Source organism: Trachinotus anak, unplaced genomic scaffold, assembly GCF_046630095.1.
Source record: "Trachinotus anak isolate AG129_WGS33_773 ecotype Australia unplaced genomic scaffold, CSIRO_AGI_Tana_v1 ptg000004l, whole genome shotgun sequence".
NCBI classification, from domain to species: Eukaryota; Metazoa; Chordata; class Actinopteri; order Carangiformes; family Carangidae; genus Trachinotus; species Trachinotus anak.
The window spans coordinates 10,153,336-10,177,672 of NW_027273855.1; the positions used below are offsets into that span (position 1 = coordinate 10,153,336).

Below are 24,337 nucleotides of genomic sequence, written 5' to 3' on the forward strand. Positions count from 1 at the left end.
AATCATAACCATTAATGGAGAAAATGAATGAGAAAATGAATGTGAGGACAGTAAGCAACTTCCAGGTTCCATCATGAGAGAGGACCTGAACCACATGACTTCCTCTCCAACATGAAGGTCTGGGAAGAGGACAGACTACACAAATGTACAAGACCAATGCACAAGCATACCATTCACATGTCTCGGAGAAATAAACAAATACACAGGGGGGAAAGAGACAGCGATCCAGATCCAGATCCAAAACATAACACAGCCTATACGCTCATATGCTTGAGGGAAAAAACAAACAGAGGGTTAAAGATGTGCAGTGGTTATCAGAAAGTTTAACAGTGGTCTCACTGGCAGGACAGTACGGACTATACTCTACATACTAGGTTTAATGAATTGAGACTGAAACCAGGAGAATGGTAACAGGTACTAGGCCTGAAATAATCAAAGAATAAAAAAATTATCAAAGCCATAAAAATGAGCTTTAGGTTTAGATTGAAATGCCTAAATGGAGTCAGGCAATTTGATATCAGCAGGAACACTGTTCCAGAGGAAGAGGGCATGATAGAAAAAGGCCCTGCAGCCTGCTGACTTCTTTTTAAGTCTGGGGACAGACAGGATCCCTGTATTCTGGTAACAGACCATAGGATGGAATATAAGGTTTAAAGACAGACAGGTATGAAGAGGCCTGGAAATGTATGATTTTGTTTGACATTACAAGCACCTAAATGACTAGGGAGCCAATGAAAAGAGGATAAAATTGGTGTAATGTGTTCAAATTGTCTGGACTTCAAACTATAGCTGCAAAATACTGAACCATTTTAGGCTTCTATTAGTAGTATGTAGCAGGCCTGTAAAGAAAACGCCACAATAATCCAGTGTGGTTGACGCGAAGGCGTGAATTAGGGTCTTAGTGTCTGCCATAGACAGAAAAGACTGAATTTTATCTATGTTACATGAGTGAAAAAGGTGGTCTTTGTGATGTTTTTAATGTGCCGATCAAAAATGAGGGCAGGATCAAAGGGTCATCAGCTTTTATAGAAAGGTACAGCTGAGTATCACTAGTGTAACAGTGGAAAGTACTTCCATGTTAGGAGTATGCAGTGATCAAAAACTGCTCTGTAATCGGGTGAAAGAAGCACCAAGTTTGAATCTGAATCTACAGTAAGCAGAAGATCACCCACCGGTTTGGAAAGTACAGTTCCAATGGACTGACAGATCCTGCAAGTAAATTAAGATATGTGGGATATAAAGCATACTTGTAATTCAGCACATTTGTGCCCCTGGAGGTAGATGACTTCCACTTTAGCTTTTTACCATTTGTGCTCCAATCTCCTTTAGGCCTAATTCACATATAAATTTCTTTGTTTCACATAAATCAATCATATCCAGATTATGGATCAAATCATTTATCGGTAAGTAACTTGTACCCCAGTTGCACACACACAGACTTAAGACTTGTACTCAATATTTGGGACTCATGAACAGTCTCTCCATCAAAAAGGTTATGTCTTCACCAATGTCTGTCTATTTGACAACAAAATCATGCAAAATTTTCAGACCCGATTTGCACCAAACTTCGTGGAGGGATGGGGCATGGGCAAGGGAAGAACCCATTTAATTTTGGGGCAGTTGATGACTTGTTGTTTGTTTTTCTATGAAGTCTGGTGTATGTCGGGCATGGAGATTCCTTTTGGGTGGTGTCATTTGTTGGGCTTCCAGGGCAAGAGAGGAGGCAAGAGAGAGCAAGAGGGAGAGAGATCAATCCCACTGTGTTGTGGTGATCAGCCTAGTGGAGCAGGCTGTGTCCCACAGTGGCTCTGTGTGGCCATCATCTTCCTCACATCTGTCTCTGCAGCAGAGCAGAGCAGCAAAGTGAGACCAGTTTTATGGAATAAGCAGAAGACAACAGCAGCCTAGAACCTAGTTTTGTTGTTGTTGTTGTTGTTGTTGTTGTTGTTGTTGTTGTTGTTGTTGTTTTTGGGTTTTTTTAGCAGGATAATGTTGTATAGCTTTTTTCTGCAGTTTTTTCCTCAGAAAAACTAATAAATTGATTTAAGTAATTTAAGTACTCAAAGTATGTGTAATTAGCTCAGATCCACAGAATTTTATTACATATAAAGAACCAATCAAGTGAGAAAAACTACTGAAATAAAATATGTCTGCTTTGTGTTTACTGCTCTATTGTCCAGTCTGAATTTTAATCTCTCATTCTCTATAGCTACTCATTTATAGATGAGAGTGATAAAAGAACTACAATTTAATGTGCCAGTTGTTTTATTTCATGTAATATTCTGAAGTGTAGACTAGGCTCTGTAATGCAGGTCCTGTCATGTGAGTCAGGCTGAATCTGAACTTAAGTCATTTCTGTGGCAGTGTATTTTAAGTTTACAGAGTCTCCTAACTCCTGTGTCATACTCTAAAAGTGATTTAGAAAAGTTATTTGATAGCCTAAATACCTAGGTGTAGATAGTTAGACTATTCTCTGTTTAGCCCATAATATTATAATATTGCACAGAACTTTGTTATGATTTAGTTTGGTATCTCATCTGCTGAGGGGCCTGTTTCAAATGGCAAATGTCAGCTGTTACATTTACCTACTGATGTCGAGACAAAGAACTAGGGCTGTCAATCGATTAAAATATTTAGTGAGTGATCGTAGTTAATCATGATTAATCGCATATTTTTAATCTGTTCTAAATGTACCTTAAACTGATTTTTTCCAAATTGTAATACTCTTTTCAACATGAGAATAGACAAATGCTTGCTTGTCTTGGCAAGACTTTGAAGCTGAACTTGCCATTCAAAATATCTTTTTTTATCCATTACTGCTCACGACGGCATCGACCTCGGTGCATTGCTTCCTGATTTCCTGAGCTACGGAGTGGCCCGAGGTTCAAATGTCACAAGCGTTAATCACATTAAAAAAATTACTCCCGTTAAAGGCATGTTACAATAACGCGTTAATAACGCGTTAACTTTGAAAGCCTTACAAAGAACATGATGAACATGGTGATGTACCTGCCCTCGCTTTGCTTATTTATCCTAACCGATGATGCTGTCTGGTGATTCTGTGGAATAAGTCTAATGTCCTCTAAAGTTACCACTGTATGATAGTAGCCTACATTATTGTCTGAATGTCTGAATTGAACTTTTTTGTTGCTGTACTTACTCCTGGAATCTGAGTCCAACCACAGTCCGTGGGGAACACTGAGCAGTCTCACTGGAGCAGTTAGGGGTTAAGTGCAACGCTCAAGGACAACTCAGCAAGATTATTGAAGGAAAGGGCATATGCAGCTCATCCGGTCACCTCCCTTGCCATCCTGTTCTCTACATCATCTGTATTGAATTACAAACTACTAAACTACAAACTGCAGATTATTTACAGATTCATTAAGTCATTAAGATAACACAATCTGTTTCAGTTGAGTCACATGAAACCAAGAGGTCCACTGTTATTCAATACAATGGTAAAGAAAAACCAAAGAACTGCCCCAATGCCTCAGTCTCTTGACATCTTGGCAGCATTTTTTATTATTATTTAAAAAAAGCCTGAAAAACAATTCTGCACTTTGTCTGCAGGTAGAGAATTTATTCAGTGTGTTAACTGTGTTTGAATAGCAGCTTTGTGACCCTGGTTTGTTTACTGGCCTGTCAGCCCAATCCATTTTATTATTGCTAAAGGTTGTCTTAGTGGATTTTCGGATTAATTTAACATAGTAAGTAGTCTAAGACCTCACCATAGAGTGTAATAGCTGATTATGTTTTTTTTCTAACCCTTTCCTGACACTGTGCAGGTGGTGAGCTTTGCCAGTCTGAAGTTTGACCGCTCATACAACTGGATGGTGTTGTGTGTGCTGTGGTGTTCCATTGCCCAGTCCATCCTGCTGCCCATGTTCCTGTGGGCTTGTGACCGCTATCGGGCTGACATCCGCATGGTGTGGGAGAAGTGCGTTGCCATCATGTCCAATGACGACGTGGATGAAGGTAAGTCACTTTCAGGTGTCTCCCTCCCACCCTGCCTCCTTTTTCCCTCCTCTTCACCCAATGATGTGAATGATTCCTGTTTCCTAAGACAGCTTAGTGTGTGTTAGTAAGAACATGAAGGATTGAGTTTGTCCTGTTGAATGCTCTGTGTGGGCATGCACAAAGTGAACTGGCAAAGGGGGCTCCAAAGATAATTTGCTATATTTTTGTGGTGTTCCAGATGATGAGACACTTTTAAATGAAATTGCAGATAATTTGTTCATAAAACCTTAGTGACTTTTAAAGACTAGGCATGACTCTCTGAATTCAGGGTTTGGAAACAGAAAATTGTGTTGAGAAATGTCCTGGACTGTCTTTGGCCATAGGAATAACAGTGACAAATGTGATTCATTGAGCTGTTGTACTGGGAAATTGAGGCTAGCAATATTGCAGGGAGGGTTTGTATCAAGCTAAAAAAATCTTTACTTTGTAGCCTGATGTTTGATCTCCACCTCTGGTCTTTGAGGTACAGTATAGTGTGATCTCTTTGATGTATAATCCTGAGAAGTGAATTTATTTGCATCCCATTTGGGCATTAGCAGCTGAGACATACTGTAATTGACGATACCAGAATTTTTGAATTAAATTTAGACTACGAATCCAGTGGTCATCATAATAAACGTGTAAAACATAATCTCATGAAATCATCAGAACTCTATGAGCCAGTTAACATCAAAGATTTTTGACAAGAAAAACAAACATTTAAGAACGTTGCAGAGAAAAGGGTGTATGAATGTATGTTAGCGGCGATGTTACATGTCTGTAGCTGGTTACAGTACTGCACATTATACTGAAGTATTGCCAAAGTTTGGACAGAGACACTCGAGAGGTGGTTTAAGAGAATTTCTATGGATGCTTTAACACAATTTTTGAACAAGGAAGATAATATATTCCTGGTTCCTAGCTCATGATGCAGATTTAAATTACTCCTTGACTCTGGAGCAACCATGATGAGTGCAGCTCCTCATTCTCACCCTTTGTGACTGCTTTGCTTGGTGTTCTAAACATTAAACCATGCAAATACAGTATCTTGCCTATTTTCAGTCAGATCAGTCAAACTACAAGTTAAACAAGACACAATAAATAGTAATGCCACATCATTATAATTTATGCAGACATTAAACAGTCTGTGTTAATCCACAGATTTTGGCTTGTCTCAAATCTTTGATCTGGACTAGCTTTAAGGTACGATACAGGAATACCCCAATATGTTGCAAGAAATCTGTACATTGCAAAATATTGGAAAAATGGTAAATTTATCTTTCTTATCTTTTTGAAGTGAATTGAGTCAATCACTGTTCTGTTTTTGGGGGAATATGGAGACCTTTCTACCTCTAAATAATCTATAACACGATAAGAATTACAAATAATTATTTTTAAAAAATTTAAATGCTCATTATTACTTACCTTATGTTTTTTTGTAGTTTCAGTGGTCAATGTTATCATGTGACCTATCATGTGACCTTTGTCGTCAGGAGATGAAACTGAAGTGACAAGTGTCTGTGTAATAAAATTTTCCATGCTAAAATATATTTCTCTGTTTTTGTACATGTTGTGCACTTTATAAAATGCGTTGCTTTACCATTCTATGAGATTGATGGAAAAAAAGAAAGAAAAAAAATTTTGCTGGACATTTACCTTGCAACACTCTTTTTCACTTGACTGCATTTAAACTGGGCAATCTTCCTCTAATATGCCCTGGCATGAGAGGATGATGAAATAAATGGTTCACCATTTATTTGTTGGGATCCATAGTGAAACTGGAACAAATGCACGAAGACTGAAATGCATTTTCATGTCATTATGATGGTCATATTTCCCTCAAGTCACAAAGGGATACAGCCAAGTTTTTTTTTTTTTTTGGAACTGAGACTGAAATAGATATGAATATATTATTAATTTATATATGTTCATTTTATTATTTTCTTTTGTTTTCTTTTGTTTTACTTTTATTTGTATAGCGTGCACTCCCACGTACTGGTCAGATCATAGTGACTTAAAGAGCAAAATACTGTATATTGTATTTCAAGGCAGAAATAGAAGAAACTGGTCGAAGACTTCCGTCTTTCGTGACAGAATATTTGATGTATTCCAAAGGGGTGGAAAGTTAAACATTTTGCAGGGAATCACAGACACTTAAACAAAATTTGGTCCCAAAATTAGGTCACATGATAATCATACAAAGGCTCATGGACTGGGTCCATGACTAGATCTCCACAATTCATGCAAATTAATGACAGTATGAACCTCCTGTCTTTTTCTCTATTGGCACTTTTAAACCTGATCTGAACCCCTTCTCTCCTGTTTCCAACCCTCCAAACCTTTTCACCCTCTCCCTCTTGACATCCTCCCCAATAACTGCTTATTGTCCAGCAGGAGCCATAAAACAACATAGGGCAGTCCATATTCTGTGTGATAATTAACACTACCAGTTCTCTGCTTTTTTCCAGAGGGCTTGCCATGTATAACTCATCACAGTTGTATGTATAAGGATTGTTTCCTGTTTTTCCAAAGCTACTGACTTGCATGCCAAGCTGCCTGTGCAAATAGTCACTTTCATCTTCCATCTTTTGGCCAACATTTTCCTTAAGATCAGCATTTTACACCCATCTCCAATTGATCTTTAATGAACATGAATGCAGTAATTAGAAAAAATACTTGGTAGATGGGTATTTATACACAAAGAACCCTTGACATTGTATTATTTTGTTCAGAATGTAAGCCCTGTACCTTTTCTAGCTTCTTTATTGAATTGTTTGGCATGGTTTCTGAATTCAGATCCAATCGGGATTTTTTCATCCCCTTAAACATTTAAATCAGATTACTGGTGATTTTTGTAGAAGAACATTTTTTTATCTAAACCTTATTTTACTGAGGAGGCTCGTAACAAAATTCAACAAATTAGAGAACAATTGAACTTGTCTCTCTTATCTATTCGTCTGTCTGTCTGTCTGTCTTGTGTATTGAGTCCGTTGCTCTCTAATCCTGACGCTCGTGCTTTTCTGCACTTTGCAGAAAACAGCCAAGATGGAGGAATTCATGTCGACTTAATATATGACAGACCATATGACTATAGCTCGGCGCCTGAAATCGTGACGATAGACCGTAATGCCAAGTATGAGTTCTCAACCTTAGAAAGGGGGGTTCTGCAAGGGTATCCATTGAGGGAACAACAGGAAGATAAAATGCAGTATTTGCAGGTATATTTTATTGATTTTCTTCATTTGTTTTACTTGATCAATTGAACTATTTTACATTGCTAATGTGCATGATGAAATGGCCTTGTCGGCCTTAACAGTACCTTGCATCTTGCATTTGTGATGCTATCTCTCCCAGATATGCCACTGATTTTTTGTCTTTTTTACATGAATCAAAAATACACTCTTGCTGACTAATGTTTGGTAAATATGACCATCGGCAGTCCCATCAACATTAGATGTGCTGTATTTATCAATGGGTGTGTCCTAGCCATGGACCTACATGCAAATGACTACATTTTTTCTTATGTAAGAGGGTAAGAGTTTAGTAACTGACTTGCCTTCTACATTCCAGGAATCCCTCAAGGTTTCAGGAAAGCACTACAAATATCTGCTCATGTTCTACCCAAAAAAAGCATTGTGTCCATTGGATCCAGCATTCATCTCAGTCTGCAGAGCTGTCAAATGCTTCTTTTCAGCCTGCAACACCAAAGCTTGTTCTAACACACAGCCTTCTAGTGCAATACAACATAACCCTCCTTTGATTTCAATTTAACTCTATAAACTACAAATTCTGGCCTAGAATCACATATTGATGAATATTATGAAAATTACTTATTAAAGTAGTGATCATTGTGAAAATCTTGCTGGACTTGGCCTGGAAGACTGTGGTGAGGATATGTAACATTAGAAGCAACTGATGCAACCCACACAATCAACCTTAACGAAGCATCTTAACACTGTGTCATCTTTGTCATAAACAACTTAGCAAGGGCTCCAGTTTTCTATATACAGCCTGTAGCCCAAGTAGTTAACATTTACTTTAATAATTTGTGGATTGAGTATGTTTTAAAAAAAGTTTATTTTGAAATTGGTATATCACCTCAGATTTCCAATATTGTAATGGACATTTCAAAAACCAAAGTACCATTCTATTTGACCTTTTAAGAACCTTTAATCAGAGATGTATACAGTAGCTATCACTTCATTACATCAAACCATCACTCCATCCATTGTTTTTGTGTCCAGATTGGATTCCTTTGATTGCAAAGTAATATTTGACTGTGTTATTCCTTGCTGTATATGTATGATTGCAAAACAAATGAGGTGCATTTTTTCAGTTACAGGATGACTGGCTGAACAATGACACAGTCACAGTATTTTTGTTGCTGCTGGAGGGTGTAAGGCCCAGTCAGTCCATGAATCAACAAAACCTTTCAAATCATTATCAAGTAGCACCTCCATTTGAGAATTGCTGTGGCACTTCTCAAGTGGTTTGATTGCAGACTAAAGCCTCTTTGGCTTCATTGGCTTGTTGTGTGAGTCTCCCCTCTCTCTCTGTCTCTCTCCATCCTGCTGAGGTGTCCTGCATCATAATCCATTTTAATGCTTGTGCTGCCCTCTGCTGTTCAGTCCTCCCACCGAACATACTCAATGCTACTGTATCGTCTGCTGTCTCATTTCTCTGCATCTTCTAAAAGCCACCACAGGGGGGCAGGCTGATATCAATCTTGTGGCTCTTGACATCACCTTGACAAACCCTCTCTCTCTTGCATAGTTGTCAGAACAGAATGGAATGTGAGTATAACATATAGGAAACTATCATCTCATTTCCAAAACATGGAGGTGATCACTAGTTCAGTTACAGCCCTGTTGATTTATGTTAGAATGTTAAAATGTTCAAGTGAATAAAATTGTACTTACCAACTTATAAATAATACATGTAGGATTTAAAAAAAAAAAACACGGCAGCCGAATCAGGGTACCAAAGATAGAATAAATTCTGAAATGAACCAGTTTTCTGTATAGAAAACATGGTGAGAGAGAGATTTTCTCCAAGCTACATTTCATCAACCTAAATATTTGCAGAAAGTAGTTAATTGCGGTGAAAATCAGTCACACTAAAATCACTAAAATTGAAGTGCACTGTCAAAGTGGCCACATAACCTTGAAGAATCCTACATGTTATATCTCTCATAACTGATAATATAGATTAGTTATAATCTATAATAATGTCACATTACTTTAAGTGCAGGGCCACAATGCTTACCTACTCTGTGTTTTTGTCTATGTGAACGAATGTAGAGACTGAAGGGTTTGGTCTTGGTCTGTGTCTTGCGTCCAGGTGCCCCCTACAAGAAGATACTCCCACGACGAAACAGACATGTGGACCAGCGACCGGATCCCCTCATACCTTCACCGATGGGGCTCCACCGAGGACATGATAGTGAGTGCCCACTACAGCTCCACCTTGCCGCACCACGAGAGGCGCAGGAGCAGCCTGGTCTCCTACCACGAGGAGAGCCACCATCACCATCACCAACATCGCAAGCGGCGACGCTCTGAGGATAGTATGCACTCCCTCAAGCACCTGCCACGCGTGGTTTGTGGCGGGGAGCGCTATGAGGATGAACTGCGGTGTTTCAGCCGCGACGAGGTAATCAACTTTATAGATGAGACGCCGCTGCCAAGTCCCAGGAAGAGCCCGCGGCGCACATCCACCATCTCACTTATCCCCAATGTGTATGAACAGCACACAGTCATCCTTCCTCACTTCCCGCTCACAGACTTTGAGCGTGAGCCTCAAGCGCTCAGGCGGCTTTCAGAACACAAAAGGAACAGTAATCGCAGGAACTCACCTGAGGGTTCCCCGAAACCAGAAAGACCTGGTGGAAAGAAGAGCCTTGGGGCTTGTGGCTCTGGTAAAGGTTATCGGGAGTGCCTACAAGATGGGAAAGAGCAGGGGGAAGTGGGCTCACCTGGGCGCAGCCAGCAGACTCTAAGGCACTCTGCCTGTAGGCCTAGGACAGATGGTGGAGCTGGGTCTGGTGCTGGAGCTGACTGGGTGCATCAGAAGCACCTGAGCAAGGCCGAGAGTAAAGGAAGCACAAACAGTTTTTTAAGCACACCCTCGGCATCGTCTTCGGGATACATCACCTTTCACTCTGATTCTGTAGGCTCCACCACCTAAGAGCAAAGTTTTCCCCTGTTAAAGTCAACATTATTATTAAAGTTATTATCATAATGAAAACCACTTGAATATTGGTGGTTATGAAAAGTGAATTATTTGGCCTTTTTACTTGTGTCACTTCCCTGTTTTACTATATATACCACCAATATCCACCAATCTATAAATGGCCTTGGGGGTTTTGGAAACATTTTCTGAAAGGGCCTAATATTGAGAAAGTATGTAGGCTGGTGGAAAGGTTGGATGATCCTGTTATTCAGCTTTCACATCACAAAATATCCACTGAGGACACTTTTTGTTTCCAGCCCTGACACGAATAAACTGTTTTTAAATGGTGTGAACATTCCCACATCTTGCTTTTGCTGTTTGATGTTGTTTCTTATTAAATGCTCAAAGAGTTGGTGGAGGTAGTTGTTGGTGAGGGTGGTGTTTTTCTCTTTCTTTTTTTCACTTGTTTTTACACTTAGAACTCAAATTCACATTGTATTTCATTTGGCCTGTAATGGCTTTGTGTTTTGTTGTGTGGACATATTTTCTTTCAAACCAAACTTTAATTAATACTGCCCATTTACCTTGAGATTGACTTAAGAATATGCTATATTATACATATTTATCTTATTTTGACAACACATGAAAAGCTTTTTTAAAGTAAACTGAGGGTGGTAATTCTAAACTCTGTAATGCCTAATAGTTTTACAGTTTACTGTGTGAGTTATTGAGATATAATGTGAAGACCCCAAAAATTCTTGATGAAAATGTGAAGTCAGTTTTGAGAGAAGATTGACATGTCATGTAAATATGAAGGAGATTGGATTTGTGGTTTGGGTGTTTATTGTTTAATGAGACCTTTGCTTGAAACATTCCCTTCCACTATTCCATTGTTTATGTTAATGTTGGAGATCATCAGGCACAACAGTTGCTCACCATATTGCATATTTACATGGAGAATATCAGACCAATACACCGGAAAATGGTGCTTTATCATCATCAACTGAGCGTGTCAGTCTGACCTCATCTCTTATATGTTTCAGTAACATGTAAAAAAAGCACCAATAATGACTTTTAAAGTAGATAGCTAAGATGGAACCTCTAAAAGATGTCAAATGATCGAATAATCACAGCCTTCAGGCTGACTACATGTAGCATAACGTAAGGCTAGTCCCAAATGTTAGCACAACTTACGAGCATTGTGAATAGAATGGGAATGGAGTGTAACTGCATACACATACACTTTAATTGCTAACGGTACTACTTTGGAAGGTTTTTAAGGGTGAAGTGACTTTCATCTGATTTAACTTTGCCCATTGAAGAAATGTGAATTAGTTCACATCAAAGGAAAGTAAAAACGTCAAAGACTAAAATGTCAGTGAAGTGCTCCCTAATGCTCCATAACTTTGAGAAATTCTCACCAAGCACCCTTACTGAAAATGGGTGCTGGAGTAAACTTAACAATTCAGCTGACTTTACAAAGCCCACTGTTAAATTAATGAAATACTCCTGTTTAGCAAATGTGACAATTTGCTGAATTTATCTGCTCAATTTGCTAAAAGGACTGAAAACTCTTCTACTGACAAATCATAGAGAAACCAACTTTGAGATTTGACCTCATCTAGAGTAACTGCTAACATGAATGTATTTGCACAAATTAGATGTACATTCTCAAAGAAATTATTAGTATGAAGATAATAGGAAATGAAAATATCCCCGTTGACAGCCTTATTAGTTGCGCTTTTTTTTTTTCTATTACCATCCAAGTAATAAAGTTGCACATCTTTGGCATAGACTTTTTAATTCATCTGTAGTCATTTAAATGTTTGGTTTGAATTCTTATGTAATAGTGTACCTCTCACTCATTGCTGCCTATTCAATTGGACAAGTTAGCTGAAATGTATATTTCTTTGGATGCATAACATCACATTCCCCTGTCAAACTTTGGTATGCCAGAGATTTTTGCATTTTTTTGTGTTTACAATATTTAAATATAATTTTGTAACATACTCAAAGATTTATGACTCAAATATGAATGATGTTAAATGTTCTGATTTTTTTCTTGTTCAGATGATAACTTTGTTAAAAAGATATGACTGATTAAATTCACAAGATGATGCTTCAGAGAGTGTTTTGCACAAGATGCATTTCTTTTGTTACTGTTATATGCTTGTTGTGAAGCAGTAATATGCATTAGAGAGTTTCATTTCTTCGTTTTGCTTTATGCTGATTTTTTTCTCTTTTCCAGGAGTTTGAGCACACTATGATGGACATAATAAAGTAACATTGTTGTACTTGTTACCAAGGCTGCATTAAAGTGAAGCCCAGGCAGGTCCCCAGAAGAAGACCAAGGTTTAGTGACTTCCACAAGGATGTGAGATGTGTTATATTAGTCTCCTAAATTTTGGCAATATAGCCACTACTTATGGGAACATATCTCAATACCGGTTCAGATGGTACCAGACTGTTTCTGCATTTGCCTTTAAACATTTTAAAATCTTCTAAAAAAAGTATGATAAACCATAGATAGATAGATAGATAGATGTTATCTTTACTTGTTTTATTTTGCTCGGTCAGAAACATGAAGCAAACCTCACGTCTATCTTACAGAGAGGTTGTGTTTTATGTGTCCAGCCACGGCTGGATTGAAAAAAAAAAAAAGAAATAAAAAAATTAATACATAATATGGCACCAGAGCAAGTAGAGTAAAAAGAGAGCAGAGTGGCGCAGCGGAAGCGTGCTGGGCCCATAACCCAGAGGTCGATGGATCGAAACCATTCTCTGCTAATCCTGTGCGTTTTGTCTTTGAGGGTAACTTCAATACCATTGTCGTACTCGTCTAATTTGAATAGAAGTGTAATTCATGCACCTTCACAAACGTCTTGCATTTCTTTCTTTCATTTGCTCTGTTTTCTTTAGAATAGTTTATATAACTGAATACAGACTTTCGAGCTCTGCTTGTAGCCTCGAACTGAGAATTGCATTCTTCTAACATGTCCCTCAGTTTCACCTTTGACCTGTGGTGAGCGCATTCATTCAAACTACGAGCGCGGTGTTGTCTTCCGATGCAGGTGTCTCCAGATGACTCTGCACTGAGCATGAACAAGAGGCTCTCTGTTTGAGCCAAAACGTAATTCCACGGTTTGCTGTAGGTCTATCTGGAAACAGCCAGGAACCTCTGGTTAGCCCGATTGTAGGTTCGCGTTGAATTATGAGTGTTTGGGCGAGTCACATGATGTATGTTTTAAATGCTCAAGTCGGCAAGGGATGGGCTAAACACTATATGAGACTGTGGCCGTGAATATTGTGCTGAACATATCCTAGCAAGGACATATTTATTCACCAGTAAAATGAACAGGGGACGATGGAGTCTGCAGCGCGCTTCATCCACGTCTGCTATCTTAAGAGCGCTTGACTGGTCCCAGTCTAATGCTAATAACTTCTCTCCCTCCCTTTGGTTCTCAGCTCTAATATAATATGCGTTGCTATTATAGTGGCTAACCATACCGGGTTAAACAATGCTGAGAGGAGTTCATAGAAATTCTTAGAAAAAGTTTAAGTGCATTCATTGTGAGAGTCACGTGGCATTTCTTTACTTGCATAAAACAAACTTTTTGGCGTCATCTACGAGCAGTTTGACTTTGTGGGAAGAGAGTATCAGAAAGATTTAGAGACGGGGTTTATTGTATGGTCAGACCAAACAAAAAACAGCTGGGCATACCATCAGGGGGGTTCGAGCTGCGAGCTTAGTTGTTCATTTGCGGACATAAAACACTCGAAGCGGGCAGAGTTTCAAACCACCCTGTCCTTTGCAGTGCGCAGGAGCAGCCCTCTTCCATGGGGAAGCAGTCTTTTCAAGCCTGTGCCATCTGAAAGAGCAGTGGGCGTTATAGCGATTCTCCTCGCTGTGAGGTGCCATCCTTTCCAGTGCTGCTCTTAAGAATGGAGACACTTTACGACCTCCCTACCAAAGCAGCGGAGGAAAACTGTGGGGCACTTTAAAAGTGTTGACTGATATGTTCGGTGTCGAGCGCATATGGCCTAACACCCAGATGTATGACTGCACCGACTCAAGTTAATGGGTACTTTTTTTTAAATCATACAGTTTGCACTAGCCTATATTACAAATACTGAAAACGTACACTACTACTACTACTACTACTACTACTACTACTACTACTAAACTGAATCTGTTTGCTTACCTGGCACGAAGAGGAAGGTGATTTTTTTTTTCGTATGAAGATTACAATGAATTTTATGAGCTGGGTCAATTAACATCATTTTCAACTTCGATCACAAATCTAAACTGCATGGGGCAACAGAGGCAACAGGATATCTCCAAATCCAAATGAGACAGAGAAGAGAGCATGGCGTGTGATCTGAGGCTTGTAGCAGAAAATTGTTGTGCTGGCCAATAAGCGTTTGATTTGCTCGCCAGTGTCTCGGTACTTATGCGTGAAAAGCAGAGAAGAATGGAAGAAATGTGAGGTGAGCCCCCTCTCCCGGATCTCGTTTTTGCCTCCCACATGTCAGCTCCACAAAATCATATCTTAATTGTGAATACATTGGATGTATTGCAAAGAAACAGAAACGTGCGCGGCCTAATGAATTTCTCAGATGTTTAAGACAATTTGATAAATGATACATTTCAATTCAATACCCATTTGGCCATTTGGAAAAATAAACCACTTGTTTGAGGTTCAAAAGACCAGTTATCATATAATTATATAATATATATATATTTGGTTTGACAGCTTCGAGTCTCTTTATTTTAACCTATATATAGATTTTTATAGATTTTAAGATAATCAGCACCAAACCAGTTTAGCCACTACAGGCACAGGCTGGATCATGTTTTCGCTGCCCATCTCTGTTTTCACAAATCTATTTCACGTTGCACTAGGCTACACGACCCTTAAGCTCTATGGCAACGTGTGATACAAAAAGACAACACATTCTTTATTCTGACAATTTTATTAAGAAAATAAAACATATACAGTAATAGCATATTGTGGAAATCTATACAGCGCGATAAGAAACATTCAGTCAAACTATAAGTTAAGATATCTACCGCTTTTCATCGGTTCTACCAGGGCCGCCAGACGTTGTGCTGAGTGTTAGCGGCTTCATTCCTGTGACCGACAGACCGGCACTTCTGGAGACAGGGTCTTTTCTTATGACTGCTTTGTGAGGGAAAGTTACCTGCAGCCTGTTTCTGCCGTGCGTCTTCGCTCGGTGGAAAACGAGACGCGCTTGCACCATGGGGTTTCAGTGCTTCAAATCTGGCCTTGCTTCCTTCCTCAGGTCCCGCCACGGATGGAAGAAGTCTGCGCGCGTCATCCTGGCTCTCGGCGTGGCCCGGGCCGCTGTCCGTGGTGCTGGAGTCTTCCCCTCGTCTCACAGAGCGGCAGAGTTTACCGGAAAGCTGCGATAACATCCAGCGGTCGCCTCCATTCAGGGTGTCTGCCATCACCAAGTAGTGGTTGATGTTTGCCAAACAACTACGGAAGCCAGTTCGGTAATCGGAAAACTCGGAAGCAGCGGCGGTGCCTGAAAGCAATTGAGAGACATCTTAAGATGAGAGGCGCACAGAAGCTGTACACAAAGGTTTATGCGACGCTGCGCTTAAATCATCCAAATCATCTTAAATGACCCCAGGGTGAGAACATGTGATGTCTGGATCTACTTAAAGAGTGAAAGTATAACTCACAGCTCTGGATCTTTTGGAGGTTTCTCAGATGTTTCACAGTGAGCTCCAGGATGTCGGCCTTTTCCAGTTTCCGCTTTCGAATCTGGGTAAAGAGATTACATTATTGAAACAGGTTTCGCCTGATGGGCTGATTACTATAATTACTATAATTACGTTGATTGCAACTGCACCTGCATACGTACATTGCTGCTGTAGTAGCTTTCCAGAAGGTATTTTAACTGGTCCAAACACTTGTTTATGCGAGCTCTTCGTTTCTTTTCCATGAGTGGTTTGGAAACCTGTGAAAACAACATCACAGACAACACTCTTCAGTGGAATTCAACTGGCTGCCGTTAATCCGGCTCCTCCTGTCAAGTTGGTCTACACACCTTGTGCCCAGCGATGGCTTTTGACTTTTCTCCGCTTTCTGACGTCGCCACCATCCTGTTGGTTCTTCTCTGGTTTCCTTGAAGTAACTTTCCGTCCCTCTGTAGCGCACGAATGAAGGAGTGGACCCTGATTGGATTTATATAGAGACACCCACTTAACATCTCAATGCAAACAGTCCCGCCTGTCTCTGGCCCTCAGAAGAGGAACATTAACGTCATTTGACAGACAAAACCAACCAAAATCTCGGACTTACCACAGAAAACAAAAAATTTCAAGTTGTCTAAAAATGTTTTAACTTTCTGGATGTTTTGTCATTTATGTCCATCCTTGTATATATATTTATTCCTTTTCATATGAATCAATTACACCTAAATTTCGACAGAATTTGTTTCTTCAGTTAATTTTATTCAACTTACAACAACCTGTTAACAAATGCAGGACCTTCATACCGCAGACAAAAGTTTATTGGTGCCTAGAGAAATGAAACGTTGCAACACGTAGGTACATCACAAATTCTATGTAAGCTACGTTGTGCATAAGGATTAATACAGTATAGCCTTTGACAGCTGCTGTACATCTAGGCTTACTGCATAATGGTTACATTAAGTGCAAACACCCAAAGACACAACGTGTGGGGCATAAAACTGCAGATAACCGTATAAATGATAAACATAATGGGTAATCATGGTGGTTCTTCTTGAGCAGTGTGGGCACCGGTGCCTCTTATATTCAGTCTTTTATTTGTGAGCTTCACGCCACCCGCTCGAAGGCCGCACCGTGGTAATTCCCTGCGTGTCCCCACAACATTTCAATTTTCTGGTGGCCATATGTAGAAAAACTGTTACACCTGCTGAGTGTTACTATCGGCTAACCTGGGGCATTTTTAAGCAGAGGTGCGGGTATACTTTTCGCCATACACAAACACCGATCGTGTAACAAGGGGGGTTTTTGAAAAATAGTTCACACTTAAGGATTCTTTGGCTATTGTGCGTCTCCACTTTTTGTGTTCATACCAGGCGCGCTGAGGCACCGAGGAGAATCGCGGGCCGCCCCTTGTCCTCGGTCCCTCGCCTCCCGATTTTCCACACTGCTTTCTGAAAGGAGAGAAAGCTTGGGAAAGTCATACCAGCTGAGACAATGTATTGACTACAGGCTCGCTGAAGTCCACTGCGCATCATGTGCGCACACGCTCAGACCACATGAAAAAACTAGATAGGGGCAAATTAAAGCTACAGACACCCACCTGTGGAATATGAGGCCTTCAAGCTATCGTTATGTGGTAAAGCGTTGATTACCTATAATTAACTCGGTGGATGCGCTATTTTGGGTTGCATGAAAATGTCCTGGACTAAAGGAAGAAAGTTGCTTCAGGCGGTTTTTGAAAGACGCATGCCAATGCTGGGAAAATCATGTCGCATTGCTTAAATATTCCTGTCTGCCTCGGTTTAGAATGCGTGTGTTAAAGTGGCCGAGGGTCTGCCTGAAGGAGGGTATTTGTATTCAGTCTGGCGAGAGCACCCATGAAAAGAGGCCAGTTTATAAGGGTGCGCCATTGATCTTTTCTTTTCGTCCGCTTTGTGACCACAGACGTGTGGACATCAAAAGATTCCCCCCACTTCTAAAGTGGACAACTATAGCTGCTCTTCTCTTCATTCCGTTTTGACAACATAAAGTAGGCTTCCTGCACAATCTGCTGTTCGGTTTTATTTAACAACTTTAAAAATGTCGGATTTAAGTTCCGTTTGCCTCCAATAGCGTACTGTTCCTCAAACTGCAATCTCTGTGTGCTGACACACACGTTCTAATTCATCACACTGCTTTACCTGTTTGTAAACTCGATGCATGTTTGCTGACTCTGACCTTGCATAACTAAATGGCTCATTCTGTTGCTGTTGCTCGAGCTGGGATATTTCACAGTGCTTGTGTTGTACGACACTAATTGCGTAAAATGTACCGAAACATTGCAGGCCGGAGTAGTGGTGCCATATACTGAAGCATTTAATCGGTATGAAATTTGGCTGAGGTGTCCTGGTGTAAGTGAGCTTTCTGTTGTCTTTTGTCCTATCTCAACGCCGCATTATCTGCATTTTCACGCTTGGTTTTTAACACAAGACCGTGGAGCGCGGATTTCAGCATGGTGTCGTGGCATCACAACAGTCGCCTGTCTTGTTATTCTGCGCCACAGAGGAGAGATTTAACCGCTTATTACTCGGTATAATTTCAATTAGTGTTGGCTCTCCTCTTTATGGTAAAAAAAAAAAAAAAAAAAAAAAAAAAAACGAGAACGGAGATTTGCTAAATGAAAGCATAGGTTGGTTTTATTAAAATAACCACTGGGCTGCGATGAAGGAATGTAGACAGACTTTAAAACTGTTTCCCTCAACTTCACTTCTCTCAAAAGTCGTTATGTCACCATCTATCCATAAGAATAGCGCAACGAGAAACTTGTGTCCCAATTTGACGTAATAATGCAAGTGCCATTAAATGACAAGTTAAGTGTATGTTTATAAAAAGGCTTGGGCTCTCGCTTCACTTTCACTTTTCAGCCCCAGGTCATTCATTAACCCTATCCGACCTTTGTCATGGATGCCTGCCGTCGGGGACCTAACAATGCTGCTGTAATAATTGGACTATTGGGGAACTTGTTAACAACAATTAGTGAAGCAATTATGCAATTACTGCAATAAACTATTTTCTTCTTAGAGGGAAACTGAGACATTTGCAAGCCAATGGTTAAGGCCTACACCAAACTGTAGCCTATGATAAAAGATATGCATAAGTTATTTACATCTTCTATTAGTAGGCTGTAGTATTACCTTTCTAGGTATAAAAGCCACACATTAGGTAATATCAGGCATTCTAATAACACCAGCTATGAATATTCAATAATAAAATAAACTTATGTTGTAAGCTGAGGCTTATTGTGTTTTGCGAAAGATACATTTAAAAATGACCAATGTTGCATAGAGTTTCATCTCTGGGCTAAATGTATGCAATTCTGGGCTATACCATGTTTGGATGTCTAAGCAGAACCATCGTTAAAATATGCAAACATAGGCCCATGACTCGGCGCACCAGGAGCGGAGCAAATCGATGTACCGCCTTCCATTCACATGGACCCGGGGCAGCACTGGTGTGACCAAAACGCTCATTGTGAGGAACAAGGTCACAGTAAAAAGATCAGGTACATGGACATGTGCACTGGAAAAATATTAGAAATATAGAGAGGATTTTCTGAGCAGCCACGCGACGGACCTGTTGGCGAAGCTCTGATCAAACATCAAATAGAAATAGCATCATGAATTTCTATAGACTGGTCTTCAAGTTATTTAAAGACTTCTTACTTTGGTTTGGGAACACAATGACCGCTGTTCGCCTGTGTGTGCCGGGGTTACCGCATGAAAAGACGAGAGGTGCACATTAACATCGCTTAAGGTTTTTTCAAGGGACGAAATGAACTGACTGGAAAGTAACTTTATAACTCGCTGGAGGATGAAGCCTTTGTCGAGCTCTGAACTGAAAGACATAAGTGCCTAACAAAAGGAGGGCGCCATTGTTAAACACTAAAGCGCATGGGTATTGATGCGCCTTGAATTGCAAAACATCTGCCATTTACTCTGCACGACTTGAGCAAGATTTGAATGAGAATAACCAACCGTCCCTCGGCGCACTGTCTTTGGCCGTGCGTAAAACAACAGGCGTATGACCAATGTGGAAATGAAGCATTTGGCTAGAGATTAAAATGAAATCAAAACAAACCGAAGAGGAAAACATTTAGCCTTTTTCTCAGTGTGGCTATATTACCTCTGTCCTGACTCTCACTCCCCATGTAGCGACACTGCTGTCTTAAATGGATTGTTTGCAATATTAATGTTTCTACGTGCACTGGAGAGGTTATCGTGTCTAAATGTTGTCCAGCTCACGGCACTTTAGTTTAAGCTTGATGGATTTATGACCTATGAAGCCCTATCCTATCTCTTTATGCACTTTAACCTCTGTGGATCAAACCCACAAGTTAGTTCTGAACAATAGCACATGGGCTAAAAATTAACTCCAACTAATTGTCATTACTGACAAGGGCCTGAGTCTGTACTGACTCGATGTAAACATATTGAAGCCCACTCAAAAATGAATTGATTTCCTCACTAGCAATAGACTTGCCTTTGTTAATAAACCCACCGTTATTCACGGACAACAATGATTTAGTGGGCTTTAAAATGAATTGTACCTAACTCTGAAACAAATCAATAAATGTGGAAAGGGGACTTCTGGGCGTTTTTTGAAGTTTAGGGAAATGGGAGGCGAGATCTCCCAGCATCATAGGTATCCGTGATGGGCGAGGGGCCTGTTGATTCAGAAGAAGACAACTTTTTTTTTTTTTTAAAGACAAATCCCATATGGCCACCAAATGGCCTCCTCTTAAAGTGCGTTTTGTTTTTGCTTTGGGCGCAAAGGGATGAACCAGTTTCTGGCCAAGTTTTTTTTTTTTTTCCCAGGACTTTCCCTTTATTTGACCAATGTGGAAAATTGAAAGGTAGAAGTGAAAAGCCATGGGGCGTTCCCCCGATTTTCTTCGCTCTGTGTTTTGTAGAACAGAAATATGTGTCCCCTCAGCAGAAGCAACTTTAACAAAAATGATCATTTAAAAAACAAAATAAAGCAAAGCATGTAAAACTACAAAAATGCTGCTGCAGTATAAGTTGCTAGCTACTCATGTTTAGACTAATTTAAATGATAAACTAGGCCATTTATCGCCCTTTGACTTTAAATCGGCTCAGTTTAACCGCCCCAGGCTAACGTTGTTGCAAGCCTCGAACTTATCAGAAGTGGATGAACACGCCGAACTTCAGCGTGACAACGTGTGTGGCGAATGTACGTCTGAAATTGGTATGAAATTGTCAATTTGTTGGTGTCAGCGTTCAGCTCCCCGGACGCGCCATATGCCCATACTAAGTGGCACTATTTACCAATTCGTTCCTGGTTTCACGGTCCATCCTCCCCTTCTCCTCGCCAGGAAACTGAATAGCCACAACAAAATGGCAATTTACCCTCTGGAATGGTCACATATACCCCCTGCGGCAAGGCTTCTTCAGAGGGCGAAATCCTCACTGAGACCAGTGCATGGGGAGGGAGGGGGAGAGAGAGGGTGTGTGTGTGTGTGTGTGCGTGTCGGGGGTTGAGGATAATGCATCCGGTTGCGTACGGATGCAAATCATTGCCATAATAATTAGAAACTGAATACTAAATATTGACATTTAATCACTATGGAATACTTGACGTTGTAAATACCACATTGTTCATTTTACTGAAATGTTTGACTTTGAAAAACCATCTTTTTGAATTTTCACTTTGTGAAATTCTCAATAGTCATTTCCAAATTATGCAATCCCAAAAACTATATTTCCAGTATATTCTATTTATTTCTCACATTCATATACAGAATTCATGTGCCATCCACTCCTTATGTTCAGATCTTAACATTAGTATCTGAATGTTACCAAGTATAGTTGACCAACCTGTTTTTGAGTTTCTGACTTGATTTGAATTTTTCAATCTGATTTGAGCTAATCAAGTAACTTGAATAAAGCCTTTCAATATTAGGGAGGTGATTTTCTATCTGAATTTGAGAACATGCAATTCTCCGCATTGGCTCCTTGTAAAAATCCAGGATAGAATTTAAAATCCTCCTCCTCACCTACAAAGCCATTAATGGTCAGGCACCATCGTACCTCGGAGAGCTTATAGTTCCCTAATTTCCCAATAGGACACTTCGCTCTCTAAATGCAGGTCTACTTGTGGTTCCCAGAGTTTGTAAGAGTAGAATGGGGGGCAGAGCCTTCAGCTATCAGGCTCCTCTCCTGTGGAACCAGCTCCCAGTGTGGGTTCGGGAGGTAGACACCCTCTCTACCTTTAAGATCAGGCTTAAAACTGTCCTGTTTAGTAAAGCTTATAGTTAGGGCTGGCTCGGGTATGTCCTGACCCATCCCTTAGTTATGCTGCTATAGAGCTAGACTGCTGGGGGATTCCCATGATTCACTGGGCGCTCTCTCTCTCTCTCTCTCTCTCTCTTTCTCTCTCTCTCGACTACTTTATGCCATTAACTTTGTTTTTTTTTCTCTCCCGTAGTTTGTGCTTCTCCTCTCTCTCCCTCTCTCTGCAGGTATCTCTGCCTCTGGAGCAGCAGAGCTCTTTGTGGGAACTGTTGGGTTTTTCTCTGTAACAAAGTAAGGTCTTGACCTTACCCTGTAAAGTGCCTTGAGATATTGTATATTATGATTTGGAGCTATACAAATAAAATTGAATTGACGTGAACATTGAAATATATATACTTAATATCAAGTTTTTGAAATTTAACAACTTGAAAGAAATTCTGAGGTTTTATGTATATACAAACAAGAACCATACACATAAAACTCATATTCTCATATCTCTTTAACTTACTAATACATACATAACATACATAAACACTGCAACACTGACAGGAGAAGCAAGATTAGTGGGTTAACAGACTTAACTCAGGTTTTCCACAAAGCTGGCTCACTTTCAGCCTGGGTAAATGACCATGATAACTTGTACTGCATGGCCTGCTCTAGAGCAGGTTACCTTCAACAAACTTGAGTTTGCAATAACATGCGAAGTAATAAGGACCAAAAGATATACAGTATTTATATGCTTTTTATGTGCAACACATTCTCAGAATAGTTTGTTTATCGTCAAAAAGGAAAAAGTACTCACTTATACCAAAGACACACTGTAGCCTTGACCAGCCACACTTATTTTCAGCCTTAGCCTTACTTTTGCCCTTATGTGATTATATTGTTTATGCCTCACTTTCTTGAGAATCACTTTTAGGCAAAATTGTCAGTGTAAGTGATTTTTCCTGCCTATCACCTGACCATTTTATCTAATCTCAACACTTCATTCAAGGTTCTGATTATGTGGTTTGAAATGTAGCGGTTAAAAACCCGCCTCTTCAAGTCATAGCTGGAAACCCAGGCGTTAACAGAGATGTGTGATAACCAGCTTGTAAAGTCTTAGTATTAATCTGGACCCACAAACAACTGATGTGTTAAACAAGTTCTTTGTTTACAAACTTTGTAGATATGAGGGAATTTGGCCTGTGATGGTTATGAGGGGTGTGGTGGTTCGGCTGAGGGGGAAAAGTTCTGGGGGAAGGTTGATTGTTGGCGAGGGTGAGGGAATGAGGAAGCTGCTGACGGAGATGAGGGGAAGTGGTTGCTGACTGGAGCAGTCGACAGAGAAAAGAGTAGATGGGCGGAGATCCTCACATGGTGACAGGAGACTGGAGCTCCTTCAGGTGGTGAGTTGGAAGATCTGCAGGAAACAGGCAGACACATACTGAGCTGGGCTGGCAGACGACCAGTAACTTTAGCCCGTAAAGAAAGCTGATTACCATAAAGTCCAAACTCACAGCAAGCGCAAACAAACAGGATTTGGCCAAAGCGTGACACCACTGCGAATGATGGAACGATCCAGGGAAGAATGGTGATCTCAACCGGTCTATATATACTGCAGCAGGTGGTAGAGTTGATGACTGGATGCAGATCAGGTGTGCAGAAAGACGAGCGGGGACCACCAGGCCATTATGACTCATAGTTACATTTAGTTGTTAGTCGACATTTAGTGGCTGTATTAATTATGACAGGGGCAAAGGGAAAAGTGCGGTGATGTAGTAGCCATGTAAATGACTCCAAGACTCAGTCAACGGTGATGACTTAATTTTGTATTTTGTTATGTCACCACCCCATAGGTAGTGGCAAAGGATAATATCCTGACATAAAGTCTGGATTTTTAAACAGTAAACATAATCTGCACCCTTGTATCTATGTAAAGCTTCATGTTGTTTCTGAATCTGGTTTTACATAGTTCTGTATATTGGTTGTATTTTCACGAATTTAGCATCAGTGAATGTAAGTATTTCCTGCACTTGTACATCAAACTCATTCAGGTGAAAGATGTTTCATGTACAATGTCAGCATGCTATGAACTAACTTAAATATCTCTCCCTAATTCTTCAAGATTCGTCACAGGAAGATCACCTGTTAGAAGCTGAGCTTGGCGATATTTAGT

The 24,337-nt window shown here is 40.2% G+C and overlaps 2 protein-coding genes across 2 annotated transcripts in view; one reads left to right on the forward strand and one right to left on the reverse strand.

Annotated features, from left to right (window-relative positions):
- The window catches only part of gpr153 (G protein-coupled receptor 153), a 38,594-nt gene extending 26,303 nt beyond the window's left edge, over nt 1-12,291 (forward strand). Inside the window, exons 4-6 of the mRNA XM_071475756.1 lie at nt 3,786-3,975; nt 7,030-7,214; nt 9,337-12,291. Coding sequence (XP_071331857.1) covers nt 3,786-3,975; nt 7,030-7,214; nt 9,337-10,182 — 1,221 coding nt within the window. The 3' untranslated portion in view covers nt 10,183-12,291. The remainder of the gene's footprint in view (nt 1-3,785; nt 3,976-7,029; nt 7,215-9,336) is intronic.
- Nucleotides 12,292-15,135: 2,844 nt separating this feature from the next.
- Nucleotides 15,136-19,398, reverse strand: her3 (hairy-related 3). Its single transcript, XM_071474967.1, has 6 exons — nt 19,346-19,398; nt 17,260-17,340; nt 16,246-16,372; nt 16,060-16,155; nt 15,878-15,959; nt 15,136-15,717 (listed from the first exon to the last, which is right to left on the reverse strand). Exons 1-6 carry the CDS (start codon nt 19,396-19,398, stop codon nt 15,254-15,256), a joined length of 903 nt encoding a protein of 300 aa, XP_071331068.1. The 3' UTR covers nt 15,136-15,253.
- Nucleotides 19,399-24,337: the final 4,939 nt, after the last annotated feature.

Excerpts from the sequence above, each read along its gene's own strand:
- her3 (XM_071474967.1), bottom strand. The coding sequence starts at position 19,398 with ATGAGCGTTTTGGTCACACCAGTGCTGCCCCGGGTCCATGTGAATGGA. Across the intron at positions 16,156-16,245 it reads AAGCCATCGCTGGGCACAAG|GTTTCCAAACCACTCATGGA; the intron begins GTGTGTAGACCA and ends TTGTTTTCACAG. Across the intron at positions 15,960-16,059 it reads AAAGCTACTACAGCAGCAAT|ATTCGAAAGCGGAAACTGGA; the intron begins GTACGTATGCAG and ends CTCTTTACCCAG.